General features: G+C 30.7%; 1 protein-coding gene across 2 annotated transcripts in view; it reads right to left on the bottom strand.

Annotated features, from left to right (window-relative positions):
* Positions 1 to 21,287, bottom strand: part of LOC115227587 (complexin) — a 295,618-nt gene that overhangs the window by 5,731 nt on the left and 268,600 nt on the right. For both annotated transcript variants that reach the window (XM_029798372.2, XM_036512047.1), the window contains exon 5: positions 14,924 to 15,041. In XM_029798372.2, coding sequence (XP_029654232.1) covers positions 14,938 to 15,041 — 104 coding nt within the window. In that variant the 3' untranslated portion in view covers positions 14,924 to 14,937. The remainder of the gene's footprint in view (positions 1 to 14,923; positions 15,042 to 21,287) is intronic.

Raw genomic sequence — 21,287 nt, 5'->3', positions numbered from 1 at the left:
CACCTCATCCCATATCTTTCTAGGTCTACCTCAACCACAGGTTCCCTCCCCAGTTAGAGATCAACTTTTATAAATTAAATATGGCTTCAATTACGATATTAGAACTGAGACAAAAAAATTCAAGTGGTGAATGTACTGGATATATTGTTCATAATTCCATGATATATATATATTTTAACCCTTTTCCTAATGAAAGTGGTACATATCAAATTTATAATAACTAAGACATTACTTCTATATCCTCTTTGAAAGTGTATTAATGTTATTAACTAAACGAAGCAGGACTTCCATTGTACAAAACTTTTGATAAGTCTAACTTCAGTTTAAAATAGCTGAAACACTGTAATTCATTTCCTTATTACATCATTGTTAAGAAGTTAGCAATGAGAAAGTTATCTTGCAGTGAAACAATATGTTCCACCAATAAAAGAAAACCACCAGGACCATTTAAACTTTGCAAACCTTAATAATCAAATAAATTCATTTAAACCTCTGTGGCTAATTATTTCACATCTTTACATTTTTAAAATAAAAACAACCTTTTATTGCATATCTATTTATTTCACACTATAATTAAAATAGTATATTCCCTGGCTGTGTTAATAAGCAATCAAAGAATAGATTAATTAATGAATAATGCAGAATATAGAAATATGAAATATGAGGTAAATAATGAGGAAATTTCAAACTCTGGAAATATTTTTGTAAAACTTTTTAAATCTGAATACTAAATAGTAAAGCTATGCAACATTGTATAAATTAAAATTGCTAATTAATGATTATTGAAATTGGAGAAAATGAGCTAAAGTTGTTAATAGTATTACTTAAACCGACTGCACTTCTCTCGGAATGTCTTATGGTTTTATGTCAATATATGGGACAATACTGAATGATCATCATTTAACATCCATCCTCCATGCTGGCATAGGTTGGACAGTTTCACAGGAGTCAACCAGGCTACTGTGTCTGTTTTGACATGTGTTTTTTAAAAGATATATAAATACATTGCCTTATTAAGAGCTATGCAAGTGTAGCCTAATTATCTAATTATCATATTGAAACTGCTTGTGATCAAATTAATATGTATTTAAAATAATTAAAAATTAGACACTTTACATCAACAAGCAGCTGATAGCAAAGCTGGAGAGTAGAACTGTCATTGTTTAACACCAGGACAACCTAAATTGAGCAGATATTACCAAAAGCACTCCAATGATGATGATCATCCCATCTTTAGGGCACAGTCTACCAAGGTTGGAGCTATCATTTTTAAGAGACAACAAGTATGACTTGAGAAAGGTTCAGCATTTTCTAGCAAAATCTTAAGTAGTTTTCTTGAATTACATTCAAAAGAATCCTCATTTATTTCCAACAATTGAAAATAAAGTCAATCATAATAATAGATGGAATTTTTTTAAATTTCCCTTTTTTCCTTATATACTCTTTCACATTAACCCATTAAGTCCCAGAGGACTTAAATAACTGAATATTACTTTTAAACTTTTACAGATGATTGAAATGTTTAAATGAAAAAAATAATTATTAAAGCTCTTTTACTTTAAGTAGAAATGGAAGTACTCGCTGTCCTATTTATAGGACAGTGAGACTTAATGGTTTAAAGTATGGTGTCTGCTTTGTTTTGATACTTGTAAATTTTAGTTTGTCCTTAGTAGCAGAAAACTAAATTTATCTAATTAAGGGTATTTGATATTTTTCTTTACATTAAATTTGTGATTCAGAAATAATTTTAGGAATATTTAAAATCTGAGTTGAAAATACAAAGAGAAAAAGAAATAACCAAATTTTTTCCATGCTGCTAATTCTATAGTCATGAGCAATACAAAAATTCTTCTCTTAGTTACATATCTACTAATATAGTAGGTTCTTTTTACCAGACATCTAGTGATAATGCTTTTATGTTTTAATAATACTTATCATGTCTTAACAAATATAATGACATTTAAAAAACTGAAGTCCTGCTTCGTTTAGTTAATAACATTAATACATTTTCAAAGAGGATATAGAAGTAATATCTTTAGTTATTATAAATTTGATATGTACCACTTTCATTAGGAAAAGGGTTAAAATATATATATATATAGATATCATATTTAGTAAATATGAGTAACAGTATTAAATTCTAAGAATAAATACTTTCAACTCAACATTACAATTTCATTAAAATAAAAACAAAAATATTTTAGCTGTACATTTATCTAAACCTGTTTTTTTTATGTCGTATCTTTATGGAAGACTGGGAAATTATATTCCATTCTATTTCTATGGACTATGTTTTAAACAAGACTACAACTAAATTAATTTAATAAAAACATTTTGACAACCATTCCAAAAATAACAAGATAGAAAACACTTTAATACAAATTTAAAAGTTAATTCGATTTTAAACATATATATTAAATGATAACTATTTTTCCAAGGATGAACATTTATAATGCTATTTTCTGTCTCAAAAATTCTGACTTCCTTGATAATTAGATCATATAAATTAGATCATAAAGGTGAGAAATAATATTTTTTAATATGGAAAGGAATTATTATGAACTCTGATTTGATAAAATTTACCAAAACTAATAAAATACCCATTACAATATAATTTTTTGCATAAACTTATTTAAAATTTGATTATAAGGTTTTGGGGGGAAAACATCTCTAAACTGATCTCATTACATTATTTCTTATATATTTTATTAAATAATATTTTTCTCAAACATAATCTGCTGATTATTTCTTTAAATTTAATGTACCAGATTTACAATAAAGGAAATGAGATTGTATGATACATGTTTTCTTAAAGAGCCATTACAGAATAAAGTGCATTCAATGGAATCAGAAATCTCAATCAGATTGCCAACTTGGCCCACCAAAAGCATTCTTTTTGCAAATTTTTGGTGGGCCATTGAAGGGTACTACATACATTGCTTCCTCAGATCTAATCCTGGAATTCTTCCAAAATACATAATACTGCCTAGCAGACTTAATGCTTCACTAATATGCTTTCTCATATTTCCTTATTCTACTGGAAGTGTTAATTATGTTGGCTAAGATACAAAACAGTGATAATTATTATTAAATATAATCTCATCATTCTTCATTTGATTAGCTGCCTTAATCACCTGATGATTGCCTATCTTTTTCAGTGCATTTGCGATTGTTTGACTTTGTTTAGTTCTAATAGTACCAAAGTAAGTTCTAAGTAAATTAAGTTTATATAATAATTTTAATATTCACTCAGAACCACTTCCATTAAATCATAATTGATTTTGAATCTGGTAAACACATTCAGTGTAGTCTACATTTTTATTCCTAATGACAACCTATCTGCAACCACAAGTCAACTCCACTCTTAATGTGAATTTATACATCACAGCAAGGAGATAGTATTTATATTGTGAACTAATTATATTAAGTCTTGATTCACTAACTTATTCATAGCTTCAGGCAGTAAATTAGCAGTGTCATTAGGTCAGTGGATGAAATGGCTTACAGTATTTGTCCTAGCACTTTGGTCCCTGATTTCACCTTTACATTTCATAGCTCTAAGGTCAATAGTAAAACTCAAGCAGTGAGGTTCAATTATCTGCCCCCTTCCCACTCCCTATCTTTCTCTTGGAATTAGCTATGTTGTGCTGTAAGAGACCACAGAAGGCAACGAACTGGCAGAAACGTTAGCACGCCGGGCAAAATGCTTAGTGGTATTTCGTCTGCCGTTACTTTCTGAGTTCAAATTCCGCCGAGGTTGACTTTGCCTTTCATCCTTTCGGGGTCGATAAATTAAGCACCACTTATGCCCTGGGGTCGATGTAATCGACTTAATCCTTTTGACTGTCCTTGTATATCCCATCTATGTTTAGCCCCTTGTGGGCAATAAAGAAATAAGAGACCACAGGAGACTGCTCACAATGACACCTTTCCCAGAAATAGAACCAAGGGTGAGGAAGACTACCAATCTCTTCTCACAGGAAACCTAATATATTACTGAAATCATCTGAAGACATCCAGCACAGCATGGAGCAGATATAAATAAAAATAATGTATTTTGCAACAAAATAGATATTTGAATGAACAGGTTTAAATCTAAAGTCTAAAATATTGATTTGTTCTCTTGTGATAAACCTATTTAAGTTGTTAATGTATTTTATCTGTTTACATTATAACCCGAATTCAATTTAATATTAGCCTATTTTTATGTTTTTGTTTGGTTTTCAATTTAAGATTAATTATTAATCCAATACAATATGTTGTACCATTTCATTAACCGTTGATATCTTTGGCTAAATGCCTAAATGTTTCATCCCTAATCAGTCTGATTAAAATTTAAACCTTTTTTTACTGTCTTTTTTTTCTTTCTTCCTTCCTTCCTTATTCACCCAAAAGGTTTATATGCTAAATATTCTCTTGCAAAATTATGCCTAAATTATGCAATGAAAATTATTTACATTTCAGCTAATTTTCTGTACAAAATTTCAAATTCAATATTCAAGTAATATTTACGCAAAGTTACAAGTTTTCCAGCTTATCATTCCTGTATAAAAAGTGTTTAATTAAATGATCATTTGAGCTACTTTAACTCAAAATTGTAACAAACAGAAATAACATTCTTAACTGAAAAAACAGCTTACTTATTCTTTTCTTTTCTTTTTTTCCACACTTTTCTAAGTTACTGACTATAATAACTTGTTCAGAAATTAGAATAAGTCAAACTGATGGCCTGAATATAAAATTCCACATAATTATTTGTTCAAATTGAATTGTTGTTGTTATTGCTGAGATTATTTTAGCTAATCAGATGCTCGTTTTAATAATTAGATCCATGCTAACTTTATTGCTTTTTGACATGCAAAGAGTGATAAAACTGTTTGTTGTGAAGGGTTAAGTCTTTAAATGGAGTCAGATTCATTTTTTTTTTCTTTTTTGTTATTTGAAAATTATTCATGCACACATGCACGCAACTGTTTAAGCACTCAGTAAAAACACCAAAATATTTTCAATTCTATATTTCAATTTTCCATTCTTTAAATACTTTCTATTCATTAAGAGGTAATTGGCAGCATTAATTATATTTGCATATGAATAAAATAGATAACTACCTTGAAACCATTAAAAATATATAAATCTTAAGTTGGATCATGACAGAATGTTTCTTGTCTATTATATATAATGTAGCATGCTGATAATTTATTGGCAAATAAAATTCACTCCCAGGTTTTGATTTCCACTTTTATTTACACTCCTATGGTGTTACAGTGTTATTTGTTTCTATATATTTTGGATTTAAGCCAATGAACTGCTAATCTTTATATTCACATAATAACTTTAAAGGATAGTTTAGTTTCTCTGTTTATCTAATACAAATGGATAAGTTCTACAAAACAGGTTTATATTATATATCGATATCATCTTTTTTCTTATGCACCCTTTCCTAGCCTAGCCAGGCTCATGGACCTGGTTACCTGGTTTCTATGGCATATGTGTTCCCCCAGCTGGATGGGACGCCAGTCCATCGCAGCATTACTCAAGAAACAGGAAGAAAGAGTGAGAGAAAGTTGGGGCGAAAACCACCCTGTCTGGGAATCGAAATCGCGATCCCCTGACCACGAGTCTGCTGCCCTAACCACTGGGCCATTGTGCCTCCACATCGATATTATCTATGTTATTCAATGTGTTATGCTCATACATGGTACACGAGGGTGGTTGAAGGAGCAAAGGCATGTCAATGACTAAAGAAAATTCCCAAATTTGTCATTGCTAAAGCAATTGATAATAAATGTTTTCACAATGGACTATAATGTGCAATTTCATTTTTCTCAGTTCAAATCAAATCATCATCTTCAAGAATGATAAAAGAACACCAATATGGTTCCGAATTAATTCAAGAAACCATATCAAACCATCAGAAAGAATGTATTCTCACAGCCTAATTTGCAAAGATAGACAACCAGAAAATAATGACTGCCTACATGATACCTACATGACCTAATTAAGCAGACATTTGAAGTAACAATATTTTAGAATGCTTAATGGGATAACACCATTCACTAGACTTTATTAAACTCTTCCAATATTCATTGTTTCACATCATCTCATGACAATATCAAATGAATTATTTTACTCATTGACAAATTTGAGCATTTTCTTTTGTCATTTATTCTTTTACTCTTTTATTTGTTTCAGTCATTTGACTGTGGCCATGCTGGAGCACTGCCTTTAGTTGAGCAAAATGACCCCAGAGCTTATTCTTTGTCAACAAGCTGTTGACTATACTTCAGACTTGGTCAGGAATAATGGTTCTAATTGCACATTACAACAATCTTATGCTCTCATTACTGATCAACAATCAGAACTATTTGTATGCATCTATTTAGCAATGTGTCTTAAAATAGAATTCCTGTTTTAAAATAACCATCACTAAATACAACTTTTTCTGAGAACCAGCTTCCTCTTGAACCAAGCATATTTTTTTGCATCAGATCCATCATTTACATGAAGTAGCATTCACCTGAATTATATTTTACCAAAAGCAATGTTTTTTACCATTATAATTAATGGATTTTTTTCCCTACACACAACTGCTTTTAGCAAGAATAACTTTTGACAGAATCAGTTTCCATAATCCAATCAATAATTCTTAGAGATATATTTCATTTGAATAATGGTTCATCAAAGCAATCTTTAAATCTGAAGGCTACAATTAAATTCATTTAATGAAGTGGCAGTATATTTTTAGCCAGATTTTTAATACACTAGCTCTATTCACTATGTCTAATTAAACTTCCATTACTTCATAGTTTTCTATCATCCCATTCTGAAAAATTTTCTTATCAATAAAATTCTTAATCCATTGAGGAACTTATACCTTTATGTATTTTTGTTATTGCTGCACCGAATTTTTTCTTTCCATTTACAAACTTATTTATTTCATTTTATTACTATTCAAAATTATCCATGATATCTTCAGTTCTCTTACTTGCCAATTATATTCTCCTGTTTGTTGCCAAACCTGCTATTAAGCAACATATCGAATAGATTTGATTCATTCAATAATTGCATCATTATAGAACTTGATACGTCTCCACATATTCTACTCCTTGCTATTAGCTACACTAACATTTCGCTGCCAATATTTTCCCTCTTTTGAAAGTATTTGAAATTCTCACTCTTCACAACTGCAACAGCGATACTCAGATTTCAGGTGGCAAGTAAAGAAACACCGTTTCGACCCTGTGCTTGAGGAGACCTATTGAGTCAAGTACATCAAGTACATCAATAGAAATTGCAGTTGTGATCCCTGTGCCAGTGGCACGTAAAAAGCACCATCCTTACATGGCCAATGCCAGCCTCGCCTGACATCTGTGCTGGTGGCACGTAAAAAGCACCCACTACACTCATGGAGTGGTTGGCGTTAGGAAGGGCATCCAACTGTAGAAACACTGCCAGATCAGACTGGAGCCTGGTGCAGCCTTCTGGCTTCCCAGACTGTCAAACCGCCCAACCCATGCTAGCATGGAAAACGGACGTTAAACGATGATGATGACTAGGAAGGGGAAATAGAAAAAGCACGGCAACCTTATTTCAATATTAAAATTGAAAATTTCTTCCATTGAACTTTAATCCCCTATTTTATTCAAATGGCCTCTAGTTTATCTGAATACTTACTAGATCATTTTTTTTTATCTGAAAGTTGTATAGACAATTAATTTTATAACTATTATTCACTTTATCCCAAAGCTCTAAATTCATAGAAAATTTATGTTAAGTCTTACTTTATATATTACATTTTTCTCCACTAACTCTATCATCATTTTTATTTTATTTTCAGCCCTCTATGGATTCAAAGCTAACAATAGATAATCAGGACAAAATTGGTGAGTTAATATTGGTTCTTATCCAAATTTTTATACCAATTTGTAGTTTACCATTTTACAATACTCTTGTTTTTTACTGTATTTTACTCTTTTACTTGTTTCAGTCATTTGACTGTAGCCATGCTGGAGTTGAGCAAATTGACCCCCCCGGACTTATTCCTTGTGAACCTAGTACTTATTCTATCAGTCACTTTTGCCAAACCGCTAAGTTACGGGGACGTAAACACACCAGCATCGGTTGTCAAGCAATGTTGGGGAGACAAACACACACACAGACATACAGCAGGCTTCTTTCAGTTTCTGTCATATAATCCACTCACAAAGCTTTGGTTGGCCCAAGGCTATAGTAGAAGACACTTGCCCAAGGTGCCATGCAGTGGGACTGAACCCGGAACCATGTGGTTGGTAAGCAAGCTACTTACCACACTGTCACTCCTGCACCTATCATAACTTTTTAATATACATTTCTACTCTAGGCACAAGGCCCAAAATTTTGAGGGAGGGGGCACAGTCAGTTAGATCAACCCCAGTACACAACTGGTACTTTATTTATCAACACTGAAAGGATGAAAGGCAAGTCGGCCTCAGCTGAATTTGAACTCAGAACATAATGACAGACGAAATACTGCTAAGCCTTTCACCCAGCATGCTAACATTTCTGCCAGCTCGCCACCTTGAAAGTTTTTAGATATTAAGACAATAATATGAGTAGAAGTACAAATAAATTGATGCTTCCTACAGATTAAACTGAAATTACTATCATTTTCAGGTGCAACAGTAGTAGAATTTTCACACTATTTTTTATGATGTATGTATTATAGGCGCAGGAGTGACTGTGTGGTAAGTAGCTTACTTTCCAACCACATGGCTCCTGGTTCAGTCCCACTGCACGGTACCTTGGGCAAGTGTCTTCTATTATAGCCTCGGGCCGACCTGTGAGTGAATTTGGTAGACAGAAACTGAAAGAAGCCCGTCATGCATAAGTATTTGTATATATATATATATATGTGTGTGTTTGTGTGTCTGTGTTTGTCCTCCCAACATCGCTTGACAACTGATGCTGGTGTGGTTATGTCCCTGTAACTTAGTGGTTTGGCAAAACAGACCAATAGCATAAGTACTAGGCTTACAAAGAATACATCCTTGGGTCGATTTGCTCGACTAAAGGTGGTGCTCCAGCATGGCCAAATTCAAATGACTAACAAGTGAAAGAGTATTGAAATGAATGTAGCCAAGTTCAACGAACAGTGTTTAAAATAGAACAGGTTCATTCAAGTCAAATTTGAAATCTTTGATATCCAAGTTAATATATCGTTATAAAGCCTTTATTCTTATCAACTGTGAAACATAAATTTACATAAAAGTGGTGGCAAGTATAATAACAGCTAAGATTTAAGTAACTATTCTGCTTAATGTTGAAATCCTGAATGTACATTAAATTTTATTTGATATTAGAAATACCACTACACTATTCTTGTCATTACTGGTGTTGCCTTAGTTGCATCTGTCAATATTGATTTGTTTAAGCTAAGCATAGGAATAATTATAAATGGAAAATGTATAGTAGACTGTGTCCCTGAAGTGTATTACGGGTATTCATTTTATCAATTCCTGAGAATTTGAAAGAGAAATGCTAACTTTAATTTTAAGTAGAGAGCAGTAAAAATAGTGTTTTATTTTGTAAATTTTTTCTTATTTTAACAGCTTTATTTTTATGACTACAGTAATAATATACACTTGATTTTTATTTTCTTCACCAGAAGAATTTATTGTTTAAATATTTAATCTATTATCTTTCATAATATTGAAAATAAAATTTGTTTTCAATGAAGAATTTATGACATAAAAAAAATCATATTTCTAAGATAATAGAATAATTAGTTTGTATTTTCTTTTAGTTATTTCATTGTTATTAGTTTCATTAAAATACCTCCTGATTGCTTTGAAAGGTTTTCTAGAAACTATATTTGTCTTATTGGTGAAGGGGTAGGCACATCAAATTGCCTCCACTATATTCAGGTGTTTACTTTACTAACTACAGAAAAATTCCATGGTTGATAAAACTAAGAATATAAAGAAATATCTAAAAACAATATTAACATACTTCACTTTCTATTATTTACTATCTATAGAAAAAAAAATTAATAACTGACAAGGCATAACTATATTTCTATGAAAAAATATTATTGAGAATTGAACCTACCACAAATACATGAGTATAATGATTATACTCATATTTGAAAGATGATATTTAATGATACTTAAGGTTAAGTCCGGGAGTATTTGAACTCAGAATGTAACAGATATTGTTAGTTCTAAACCATTACTGTATTTGCCACCTTCATATGTCTAGTAATAGTTAACACTTCAATAAATTAGCTTTTTAATCAATTAAGTGTTTTATAGCAATACTTAAAAATTTGTATTATATATTTTTTCAGAAGAATCAGAGAAATCAATTTGAAATAATGTTTATAATGAGTTCTCGAGTTAAAAGCTTGAGATTTGCTAGAGTAGTTTGTGGCAGCAATATTTGTTGGGTTATAAGAAGTCAACTAAAATAAAAATATTATTCATCAATGAATAAAATATCACTAAAGGCAGTTATTAATAACATAGTACTCAATCCAAACAAGATATCTAAAATGAAAATTTATAATGTTAGCAAGCAAAGGAAATGAAAACAAAATCATCAAAATGAATATAGTTGCAGAAATCAAAATTCAAGCCATGCTTTTTAGTGCTGAATGTATGTATGTATATATATATATAGATATTTGATATGTATTGCTATATCAGAGATATAATTTGCAATATTATTAGGTCATTGGTATTATTTACAAGAGAGTTGGAAATAGTTTTGTAATTTTGTGAGAAGTTGGCCGCTCATATGTGTTCACTTAACATAAATTAATGAAACTGTTGCATGAACGTTCATTACAGCCCCGTTAATAATGGTTGGTTAAAGACTGACATATTTAGATCCAGTTCTACCAACAAAAGCTTTGCTCTTGTACCAAGTAGCCATTTTTAAATAAGTGCGCCAATTTGTGGTAGCTGGCAATATGATGTAATGTCGTATTGCCAAAGAAATATTATTGTCGTTTTTCCATTGGTTAATATAACTGCTCACATAGGAATTCTAAGAATTAGTTAAAGAATATTTGTACATAATTTCGATTCTTTAAAGTCAAGTTGAGCAGTTATATTAACCAATGGAAAAACGACAATAATATTTCTTCGGCAATATGACATTACGTCATATTGCCAGCTACCACAAATTGGCGCACTTTGATATTTACCTAATTTGGAATATTCCCAGTATACTTTCATTAGATTCTGATTGTGTAACAGCTTTCTTTTCACTATTGCAATAAGTCTATCTAGATATTTGAAATATTCTATAAATTGTTTTCTAAAGCACTCAAAGTAAATGCATGGAATATACTGAATTACAGCAGAAATTTAAAAAATTCATTGATATAAAAAATTATCTGAAGTTAACTGTAACACCGAAATGTTGAAAGCTGATAATAAGTAAAATGAAAATTGCCACTTTGATATACAAATGTATTCTCAGACAATCATCCTCAGTTATTGGATTTTCTAAAAGTAAATATTTCTATTATCTCAATCATTTTATATTTAATAAAATAAATGTGTGAGAACTATCAAGATGGCTTAGTTCTTCACGTAAATGAAGACAGAAGATTCAGATGTTTGCTATGAATGATATGTAGTTGTATAAAATGAGAATCTTCAATTTAAGTAAATGGCAAAATGTGAATTACTGTGATCAATATTTAAAAAACTGACAAAGAATCAATAGTCAGAAGTTCTTGCCTTTCTTTGCAAAGCTACTTAAAAAGTCCTAATGCAAGTTAGTTGGTGTGCTTTAACACACACATACACATACATTTTGTGTGTCTGCATTTGTGGACATGAGTATATTTACGAAAAGAAATAAGTTTTCCAATGAGTTGCACATTACAATATGCTAAAAATATCAAATAAAATCAGATATAAACAATACAATACTACATTCACTATAAAATATAAAGCAAAATTAAATTAATGGACCATACATTTCGTGCTTATACTTACAATGCATTTGTGATAGAAAATATCATTGAAAATATGAAGATAATTCCAGATATAATGTGGGCAGAAGTGTACATATATAATAACATGCATACATCACTGCTCCTGTTTTTTTTTAAACAGCGTGAACATGTAAAAGTGTATTTTGGTGTGCACAAACACATTGAGAAGTGTAAATCATAAGCGTGAATCTAATGATGCATTTTTTTTAAATAAAATCTCCTTGGAAGAAATACTGATAGAAATTCCAAATTTTCCATTTATTTGAAAAATACTTTTTGCTATTAATCCGATTAATTTCTTTTTTTAATTATATATATATTTTTAATAGATTGATGGCAATAAATTGCAACAACTGCTTGAAGACAAAAATATAATTATTTCTATGTAAAATTCTAACATACCACCTACATTAAAACATTTGATAATAAATGTATTTCAATTACTTCAAGTTTTAGGCATATTATACATAAGAGGAACTTAATTGGAGAAAAAATTTAATTAAAAAAAATGATTGAAAAGAATCCCCTTTAGGAACGGAACTCTATTATTTTCAGGATGTTTTCCTTATACACTACTTTTTTAATGAACCTCAACAAAAAAATTTATAAATAATAATACAGAATGCTAGGTTGGCATTCTTATCACTTTAACAAATATTCTAAAAATTTGTTCCTGAAAGAAAAAAAATATTCGCAAAATTTTTTTCTTAACACATGATATTTCCAAAGAAAAAGAAAATAATTTATCTACTCTTATTCAGATTGTTTACATCTAATTTTCAACTATTTATTTTTGTTAAGCGCTACTGTACACGATGGTACTTGAAATTTAATAGGTGCCATTAACTTAACATTTTCTAGTTTTTAATTCTTAATAATACATATGGTGCTGATGTATACATAGAATATCTTCTTTTCAATTTGAGCAAAATCTTTCCTTATGTAAGGATTCCTGCCACAGCAAATCAAATCAAATTAAAAGCCATGAGAAATTACTATTATCAAATCCAAATCAAACAAAGACCTGAGCACAGAAGACAATTACTTCCCTTGCGAAACAATTAAGATAGCTGTACCATTGAGAGCATACAGAAATCATACCAAATATCTGAAACTACACTTCTTAAGCGCCATATTAATTCTATATAAATGTGAAGTAGTTTATAGATTTTTTAAAATGTTTTCATTAGAATAAACTTGTTTCCAGGATAACTAGGAACTAAACAAAATTTAATTTTTTGAATTTATCTATTATTGTTAAAATGAAATGATCCAGAAGTTTCTTATAGTGGAATCATGGATTCAGTTTAATAATTAACTATAATATCTAAAAACTAAAAGTCACTGTTTGCATCTTTATAATTAAGAAATTTCAAGATGTTTCAATTGGAAATCTATTTGAATCGTCAATATCATCCTTGAATATTTTTTTAATTGCATTTCAATTAATCATCAATTTCGAAATATTTCATATATAGTAAAGCAAACTTCTTCTGTTTGGAGACATCACAGCATAAAATTTATCTATTGTAAAATTTATCTGATAGTTTTTAGTAAAGAAATTAAGTCATTATCAGATAACTTATAAGATATACTAAATTGCATGTAATTAAAAACGTATGACACAAGGATAAGAATTAAAGTTGTTGAAATTATAACAACTTAATGAGAAAAAAAATTTAACTCCCAGACAAGTCTCTAAAAGAATGCACTAAGATTTTTAAAGTAGAATTTAACAATTGTGAAACTAGAAATATGAAATAGAAACTCTTATCAACTGTCCTATCCACATGACTTTTGCTTTCTTTCTCTCTCTCGCACTGTTGGTGTAATCTCTCTATATATAAAGCTGAAGTTGTCTGTGTATGGCAGGTTTGGTAGCCTTCAACTAACACTATCTCCTCCGAGACCCTGCAGCGCAAGTTGACCAAAATTGAGAGTATGATAGAAGGCTTGCTCTTCCTTTCGTAGAAGAAAAAAATTCAAATCGGACCATGTTAACACCAAAAATTATTTACACCAAAAAGGTGCTTTTTTTCTATGAAAATCCAAATTTTTTATGATTTTTTGACTGCTGTGTCGCCATTTTTCGGTGTATTTCAACCATAAAAATGTTCACTTAAAGAGAATAACAAGCTACATAATGCAAAATTTTTACTTTACAAAAATTCCAATTTTCAAGGGTCGAAACAAACCCGAGCAATGCCGGGCAATACTGCTAGTAAATATATGAAACACACACAAATATATATATATGAATATATATATATACACACACACACACATATATATTTATATACATATATGTATGTATATATATATAAAGAATGAATGGCAGTTGATATGGAATTTATATGAAGAAATCACATAAGCCAAAATATCTACCCTCATAATAACGACGAAGGCAAAATAAGAAACAAATAATTCTAACTAGAAGTAATTAAAACATAATAACCAAATAGATATGCATCTAAGATACTGTGAAAAAAAGGTTGAATCCAATTACAGTTTTCTGAAACTAATTGAGGTATTTTAAGAGAAATCTGAGAAAGAAAAAAATAGCTAACAATTCCTAAGCGAGAAACTTAGCCTCATTCTCATAATTTTGATTCGAGGATTGTATAAGTTGGCTTTCTAAGACATGGAGATGACCATTTCAGTTCTGAATTGGAATTTCATGAGTAGTGTACAATACAGATAAATATAAATAGACTTATGCAAATAATACTTTTTCAAAGAAAGAATGCAAAATCCACTACAAAAAAATATGTATGGAAATGACAATAACTACAAATCTGCTTATGAATATCTCTAGAACTAGGTTGATAAAATTAAGTGATAATGAGCATTTACTACGTTAGGGGATGCTGTTGGCTACAGTATTAACATGCACTACAACACACAGTCTGTTGATGACTGACTGATTTCAGCACTTACAGATTGGCCCACATTCACTGCAATGAACACTTCTCAGTAACCTCCCCTACACTTGCCGCCATTTTTTGCGGCAATTCCGAGACTTTGGAGGTGAGATCACTTAAGTTTGTAGGAAATTCTGGAAAAAAATGAAAAGAAGCAAAAAATCACCACATTAGACTACATTTACAATATAAGTTTTACTATATATATATTTTTTTTTTTTTTTTAGTTTTTATAGCTTTTAAAGCACACATATGATATACACAGTTGAACAGAAGAAGGAAAAAAAAATAAAACAAGGAGAACAGGACTGCAATGCCAAATATACAAAATACAAAATGCGAACATACCAACTAAAAATTCTAAATATACTACCAAATCATAAATGAATGCAATGTAAACTTTCCATCAGCAATCATGCATTTCTAGTCAAACAATAAACTAAAATAACACACGCACACACAAACTATATAATACATACATACATACATATATATATAAGCATGTGGATATATATATTTATATATAAGCATGTGGATATAAATCTATCTATATATATATATTATACTTACACATATATGTATATATGTGTGTGTATATATATTTATATAAACATTCAAAACTAATAATCAAAAATAAAAAAAAAATTGACAACATAAAATATTCACATGATAGTTTCTGAATAAAACAAGCAAACCTTGAATATATAAAGGAAAGAGAAACTCGTTTTAAAAAATGCCAGGAAAACTCTTTTCCTAAAATATTTTAAATTCAATGTATTAGTTCTTTAAAAAAAAATGGAAGTTATCGTAGCGGTTTATAGGAAACACTTTTTGAGAAGACAATACGCATGGTGAACAGAACGCTAATGAAATTCATAAATTAGTTAGAACGAACATTATTGTAGTTGGAATCAAAATGTTACGTAAAAAGCAAAAAAAAAAAAAAAATTCATGAGTGATATATATTCTTTGACAAACATTTGCGATAGAGCAGTTGAAGTGGCTGCCTCTGTATAAGATAGAAGTGGAGTGTTTGTACGATTGCATAAATGATAAAAATAGTTACTGAAGTACAATCTGAATATTTCGTGCAAATACATTTGAGAATAATTGGTTGTGGTAAAATACTAACATCAAGTTTTTTAAAAAATTTTTTATCGAAAGCAAATTTTTAGAATAATCACTCTAATATAAATAATTTCCAGTCATAACCCAGTTAAGATATTCAGTTAGTTTATTTTACTACAATTGAATTGGTTTTAACTAAGTTTCCATTGTTGTGCTATCACAACTTAAACCACCTAATACATAATGATTATTTGATATTGAACTTTTCTCAAATATTAATACATGATACAAAGAAAAGCAAAACTACTTCTAAATCAAAATGTTCATATTGCCTTTAAAAAATTTCTAAAGAATATTCAGTTATTTAATATATATTGTAAAACTCCCTCATAATTTTAGTTATGCTTAACTCACAGCTGTCTACTTATAAATCTTTTCTTAATAAACACTGCTCAATTTTACTTACAAAAATTAATAAAATTATCTTGAAAAATATCAAAGTACAGAATGATGACCAATTTTGTTACATTATTTTAAAGACATCTCTTGAGCTGTATTCTGAGTTGAGGATATAGCTGATTGCAGGTAAAATTAGGAAAGACCTTGTGTTATTTGATAGTAAAAGTTTCACAGATGTTCACCTACTTTTCATTGCCAAAAATAATTTGCTACACACATGCACATATTTTCTTAGCAAATCAAACACCATAACAAACAACTTTGTATGTATGAGTTTACAAGCATTGAATTAAATCAATAATAAAATACATAGAAGGCAACAACAAATGCCATTATGATGGTTTTTCATTAGAAATGTATTTGTTGTAAAGAAAATTTTAAATAAATAAATGTAATTAAAAAAAACAATATTGTTCAACTGAGTAACAGCAAATATAGCATTTCTGCATATACATACATATATACATGCACACATTTCGAAACAGCTGATGATTCATGTTGCTATGTCTGAACAATAGCTTGTAGTGAGTAGAATTTGAGTAGCAACGGGGTGAAATTTTAGCTGTTTCTAAAGAAAATTTCTTACATGGTATTCTTTGGTTTGTAACTCCAAGTGCATGTATGTGTGTGTGTGTGTGTGTATGATAGACTCTCCTATCAAAGGTGACATAGAAGCATTCAGCTTTTTGCCAAACAAACGGAACAAATGTTTTGTTTATAGTGATCAAACGTTCATGCCACACTTTAGCTCACTTCTTCCATGAAATCAACATTATCTGAACAAGTTCACGGTGTACCACGTGTCAGGTGTCAAAGTGGTTGCAGAGCAATGCAAGATGAAGTGATTTACTCAAGAACATGACACACCACCCAGTCTGGGAATTGAACTCATGATCACTAGATCACAAGTGCAACACTCTAACCACCAAGTCATATGCCCTCACTTATACATTGTATATATATATATATATATTTAAGGTTATTAGGAATGAAATGTCCGATTTTCTTATGCACCAAGTTTGACAGTCGTTAACTCTGATGTTTTTATCATGAGAATTCTTTGTTTTACAACATTGAAGAGTTCCATCATCACTTTTCGAAATGCAATTCATGGTTCTGATTATATTGCGAGTTTTCTGTTGTAAATCAATTTTTGTGAACCCATGGGGAGATCAAAAATTGATGTTATTTATACAAGTTCCGTCATGGAACAAATACTTCTCAGACAGCTTGATTGAGGTATTTAGTGAAGATGTGGCAAATGAGCACACTGTATGCCAATGGTTTGAGAAGTTCCGGTCTGGTGACTTTAATCTTGAAAATCAGCCCCATGGTAGACCTGAGACCAAAGTGGATGATGAGCTGGAAACTGTAACGGAAGTGGATACATCTCGAACTACATATGATTTAGCAACAAGGTTTGATGTTTCGATTCCAACTCTATTAGACATTCTGAAACAAATCAGCGAACAAGTGGACAGTGGACAAGTGAGTAACACGAACTGAACGAGCATCAAATGGCACGTCGTCTTGAAACTTGCTGTTCTTTGCTGTCAAAACGTAAACATGAGCCATTTTTGCATCGTATTGTTACGTGTAATGAAAAATGGGTTCGTTTCAACAATAGCAAGCATTCTGCACAGTGGTTGGATTGAGATGAAGTGAAACAACACAATCCCAAAAAGAATATTCACCAGAAAAAGCTAATGGGGTGAGTTTAGTGGTCCAGCACTGGTGTCATCCACTACAGCTTCATGAGACCTGGTAAGTCAATTACAGCGAATGTATACCTCAACCAACTGGATGAAAATGATGAGTGAACTCGCAATTAAACAACCGAGATTGGTCAATAGCGATAGGCCAATTCTCCAACGAGATAATGCTCGACCACATGTTTCACAAAGAACGCTACTCAAGTTACAGAAACGGAACTTGGAATGACTCAGTCAGTCGGTGCAACGTCTGGTGAATATGGAGGATGACAATCATGTTTTCCAGGTATTAGACAACTTTTGCAAGGTAAAAACTTCGAATCTGAAGAAGATGCAAAAACAGCCTTTCGGGATTTCCTCACCTTTTGCTCTCCAGACCTCTTTGATGCCAACATAAATGAGCTTCTGATAAAATGGCAAAATTGTGTTGATAATCTAGGTGCATACTTTGATTATCTCCATTGCTTTTTGTTGAGATAAAGTAAAATAAACTTTCAGTTCAAAATCGGACATTTCATTCTTAATGACATGAGATATATATATATATATATATATATATATATATGTGTGTGTGTGTATATAGATATGATGTGTGTGTACATGGAGTAGGGAAAGTATAATCCAAACTATGAAAACAGAGCATGAAAGAAATTAGGATGATGAAGTTGATTTATATACACACACGCACCCACACATTTATGTATGTTTTAGACTGTATCAAAACTGAATAGAAACTATGAGATTTTGGTCACTAGAACTCTATATTCCATCTGGTGCTGTAAAATCTAAAATAATTTGGCATAAGTCTTACAACATCGAGTCAGTTGATTCATACGACCTCAAGTGCTTATATTTTTCTTGCACAATTACCAACTCTACATCACCAAGAGATTTTATTCAAGGTAACAATTGCTGTTCTATATTTAAGAGATGAGGAATTATGTACATCATTTACAATTGACAGATATTTATCCTCATCTTTTTTGTTGTTAACACAACGTTTCGGCTGATATACTCTCCAGCCTTCATCAGGTGTCTTGAGGAAATTTCGAACCTGGGTTCTCATTCCTAAGGTATTTTTCAATGTTATTGTTGTTATTATTATTATTATTATTATTATTATTCAGGTTACTGTCTGGAATCGAACTCAGAATCTTGGGGTTAGTAGCCTACCCTCTTAACCACTATGCCATATGTCCGTAGTGAGGACAAATATCCGTCAAATGTAAATAATGTATAACAATTGCTATATAAACAGGTTGACCATAAGAGCATGTGTAACAATGATTACTTGAAAACTGAATGAGAGGCAAATAAGCTGTAATTGTAATACTTTGTGTTGCCAGATATGTAAGCTTCCTTCAGTAGTCATAAAGCCAAAATTATTATAAAGCCACACACATGTATGTATGTATATATATATATATATATATATATATAATATATATATATATATATATATATATATATAATGTGTGTGTGTGTGTGCTCAGGAGTGGCCACATGATCCCGGGTTCAGTGCTACTGTGTGGCACCTTGGGCAACCGTCTTCTATTATAGCATTGGGCTGACCAAAGCCTTGTTGGTAGATTTGGTAGGTGGAAACTGAAAGAAGCCCATCGTATATATGTGTGTATATGTTTGCGTGTCTGTGTTTGTCCCTCCAACATCGCTTGACAGATGCTGATGATGTGTTTATGTCCCTGTAACTTAGTGGTTCAGCAAAAGAGGCTGATAGAATAAGTACTAGGCTTACAAACAATAAGACCTGGGGTCGATTTGCATGACTAAAAGGCAGTGCTTCAGCATGGCCACAGTCAAATGACTGAAAGAAGTAAAAGAATATAAAATATATATATATCAATGTTTTACATATATATATAATGATAATAATATTAGAGAATATTATTCCAAACTTAAAGGGAAAAATTCAATTTACCAATTATATACTATTTATTTATTATTTTGTACTTTAATTAATTATAGGCATATGTTTTATCATATATCTAATTTTTTCTATATCATTGTTGAATTGCTAAATGGTGGTTCTTTTCTAATTTATCTACATACATACATATATATATATAATGTATGTATTGTATTATATATAATGTTTTGTATTATATATGTGTGCGTAAGCAGGACTCTATGCATATATAAATAAGAATAATATCTTTAACAACGAAATAATAAAAATTATATACATATATGTTATAAACTTGGTAAATTCTCTCCATTGCATATCAATGTTATGCCTCAGTGTTAAATGAATTTGATTGGGTTCAGAAACTGAAGGTTCTGAAGGAATACTTATAAAATTGCATAGGACATTTTTGTTTCTAAAAGTAAACAGCTTGTAAAGTCCCAAAGGACTGCAAAATTACAGAAACAAAATATTAATGTGGAAATATATCAGCATAAAAGGATATAATTAGAGAGAGAAGAATTTGCAACAGAAGTGCATTTGGTAAGGCTATGGAAATAAGAACACATAGGCAAGAGGCCAATAAACAGCCATTGGAAGAAGATACCATATAAATGGCAATATTTTCAAAAATTATACTGTGATTAATTTTCAATACTAGATTGCTTGTTGGGAAATATGTCAACAATCTCCATATTAATTTTGTTATCACTTTTTTCTCACTCTTATGTTATAGAATCACGAGTTATGTATTTAAAATAATATATAATATGGCATAAATAAAATGTAATTGGCTGTTTCAACAAGTACAGAAATACACAGAGAGAGAGAGAGAAATTTAATTAAAGATAGGAAGAATAAGATATACAAATGAAAATAATGTTAATGAAAATATTGTTGTCTGTATGTTTATGCATACATGGAGAAAAAAAAAAGCAAAATACTGATGTAAGGTATTTCAGAAATGAATTTGGATTCATTTCATTTTTATCATTGTTTAATGTCTGTTTTCCATGCTGGCATTGAGTTGGATTGTTTCACTGAGGATTGGCAAGCCAGGAGGCTGCACCAGGCTCCACTTCTGGTCTGGCAAGGTTTCTACAGCTGGATGCCCTTCCTAACACCAACCACCCTGTGAGTGTAGTGGGGTCTTTTTATGTGCCACCAGCATGAGGGACAATCAGGCGGTACTGGCATCAGCCATGTTTGAATGGTGC

Source organism: Octopus sinensis, linkage group LG2 (assembly GCF_006345805.1).
Source record: "Octopus sinensis linkage group LG2, ASM634580v1, whole genome shotgun sequence".
NCBI lineage: Eukaryota > Metazoa > Mollusca > Cephalopoda > Octopoda > Octopodidae > Octopus > Octopus sinensis.
This window is presented reverse-complemented; position numbering and strand designations above follow the sequence as displayed.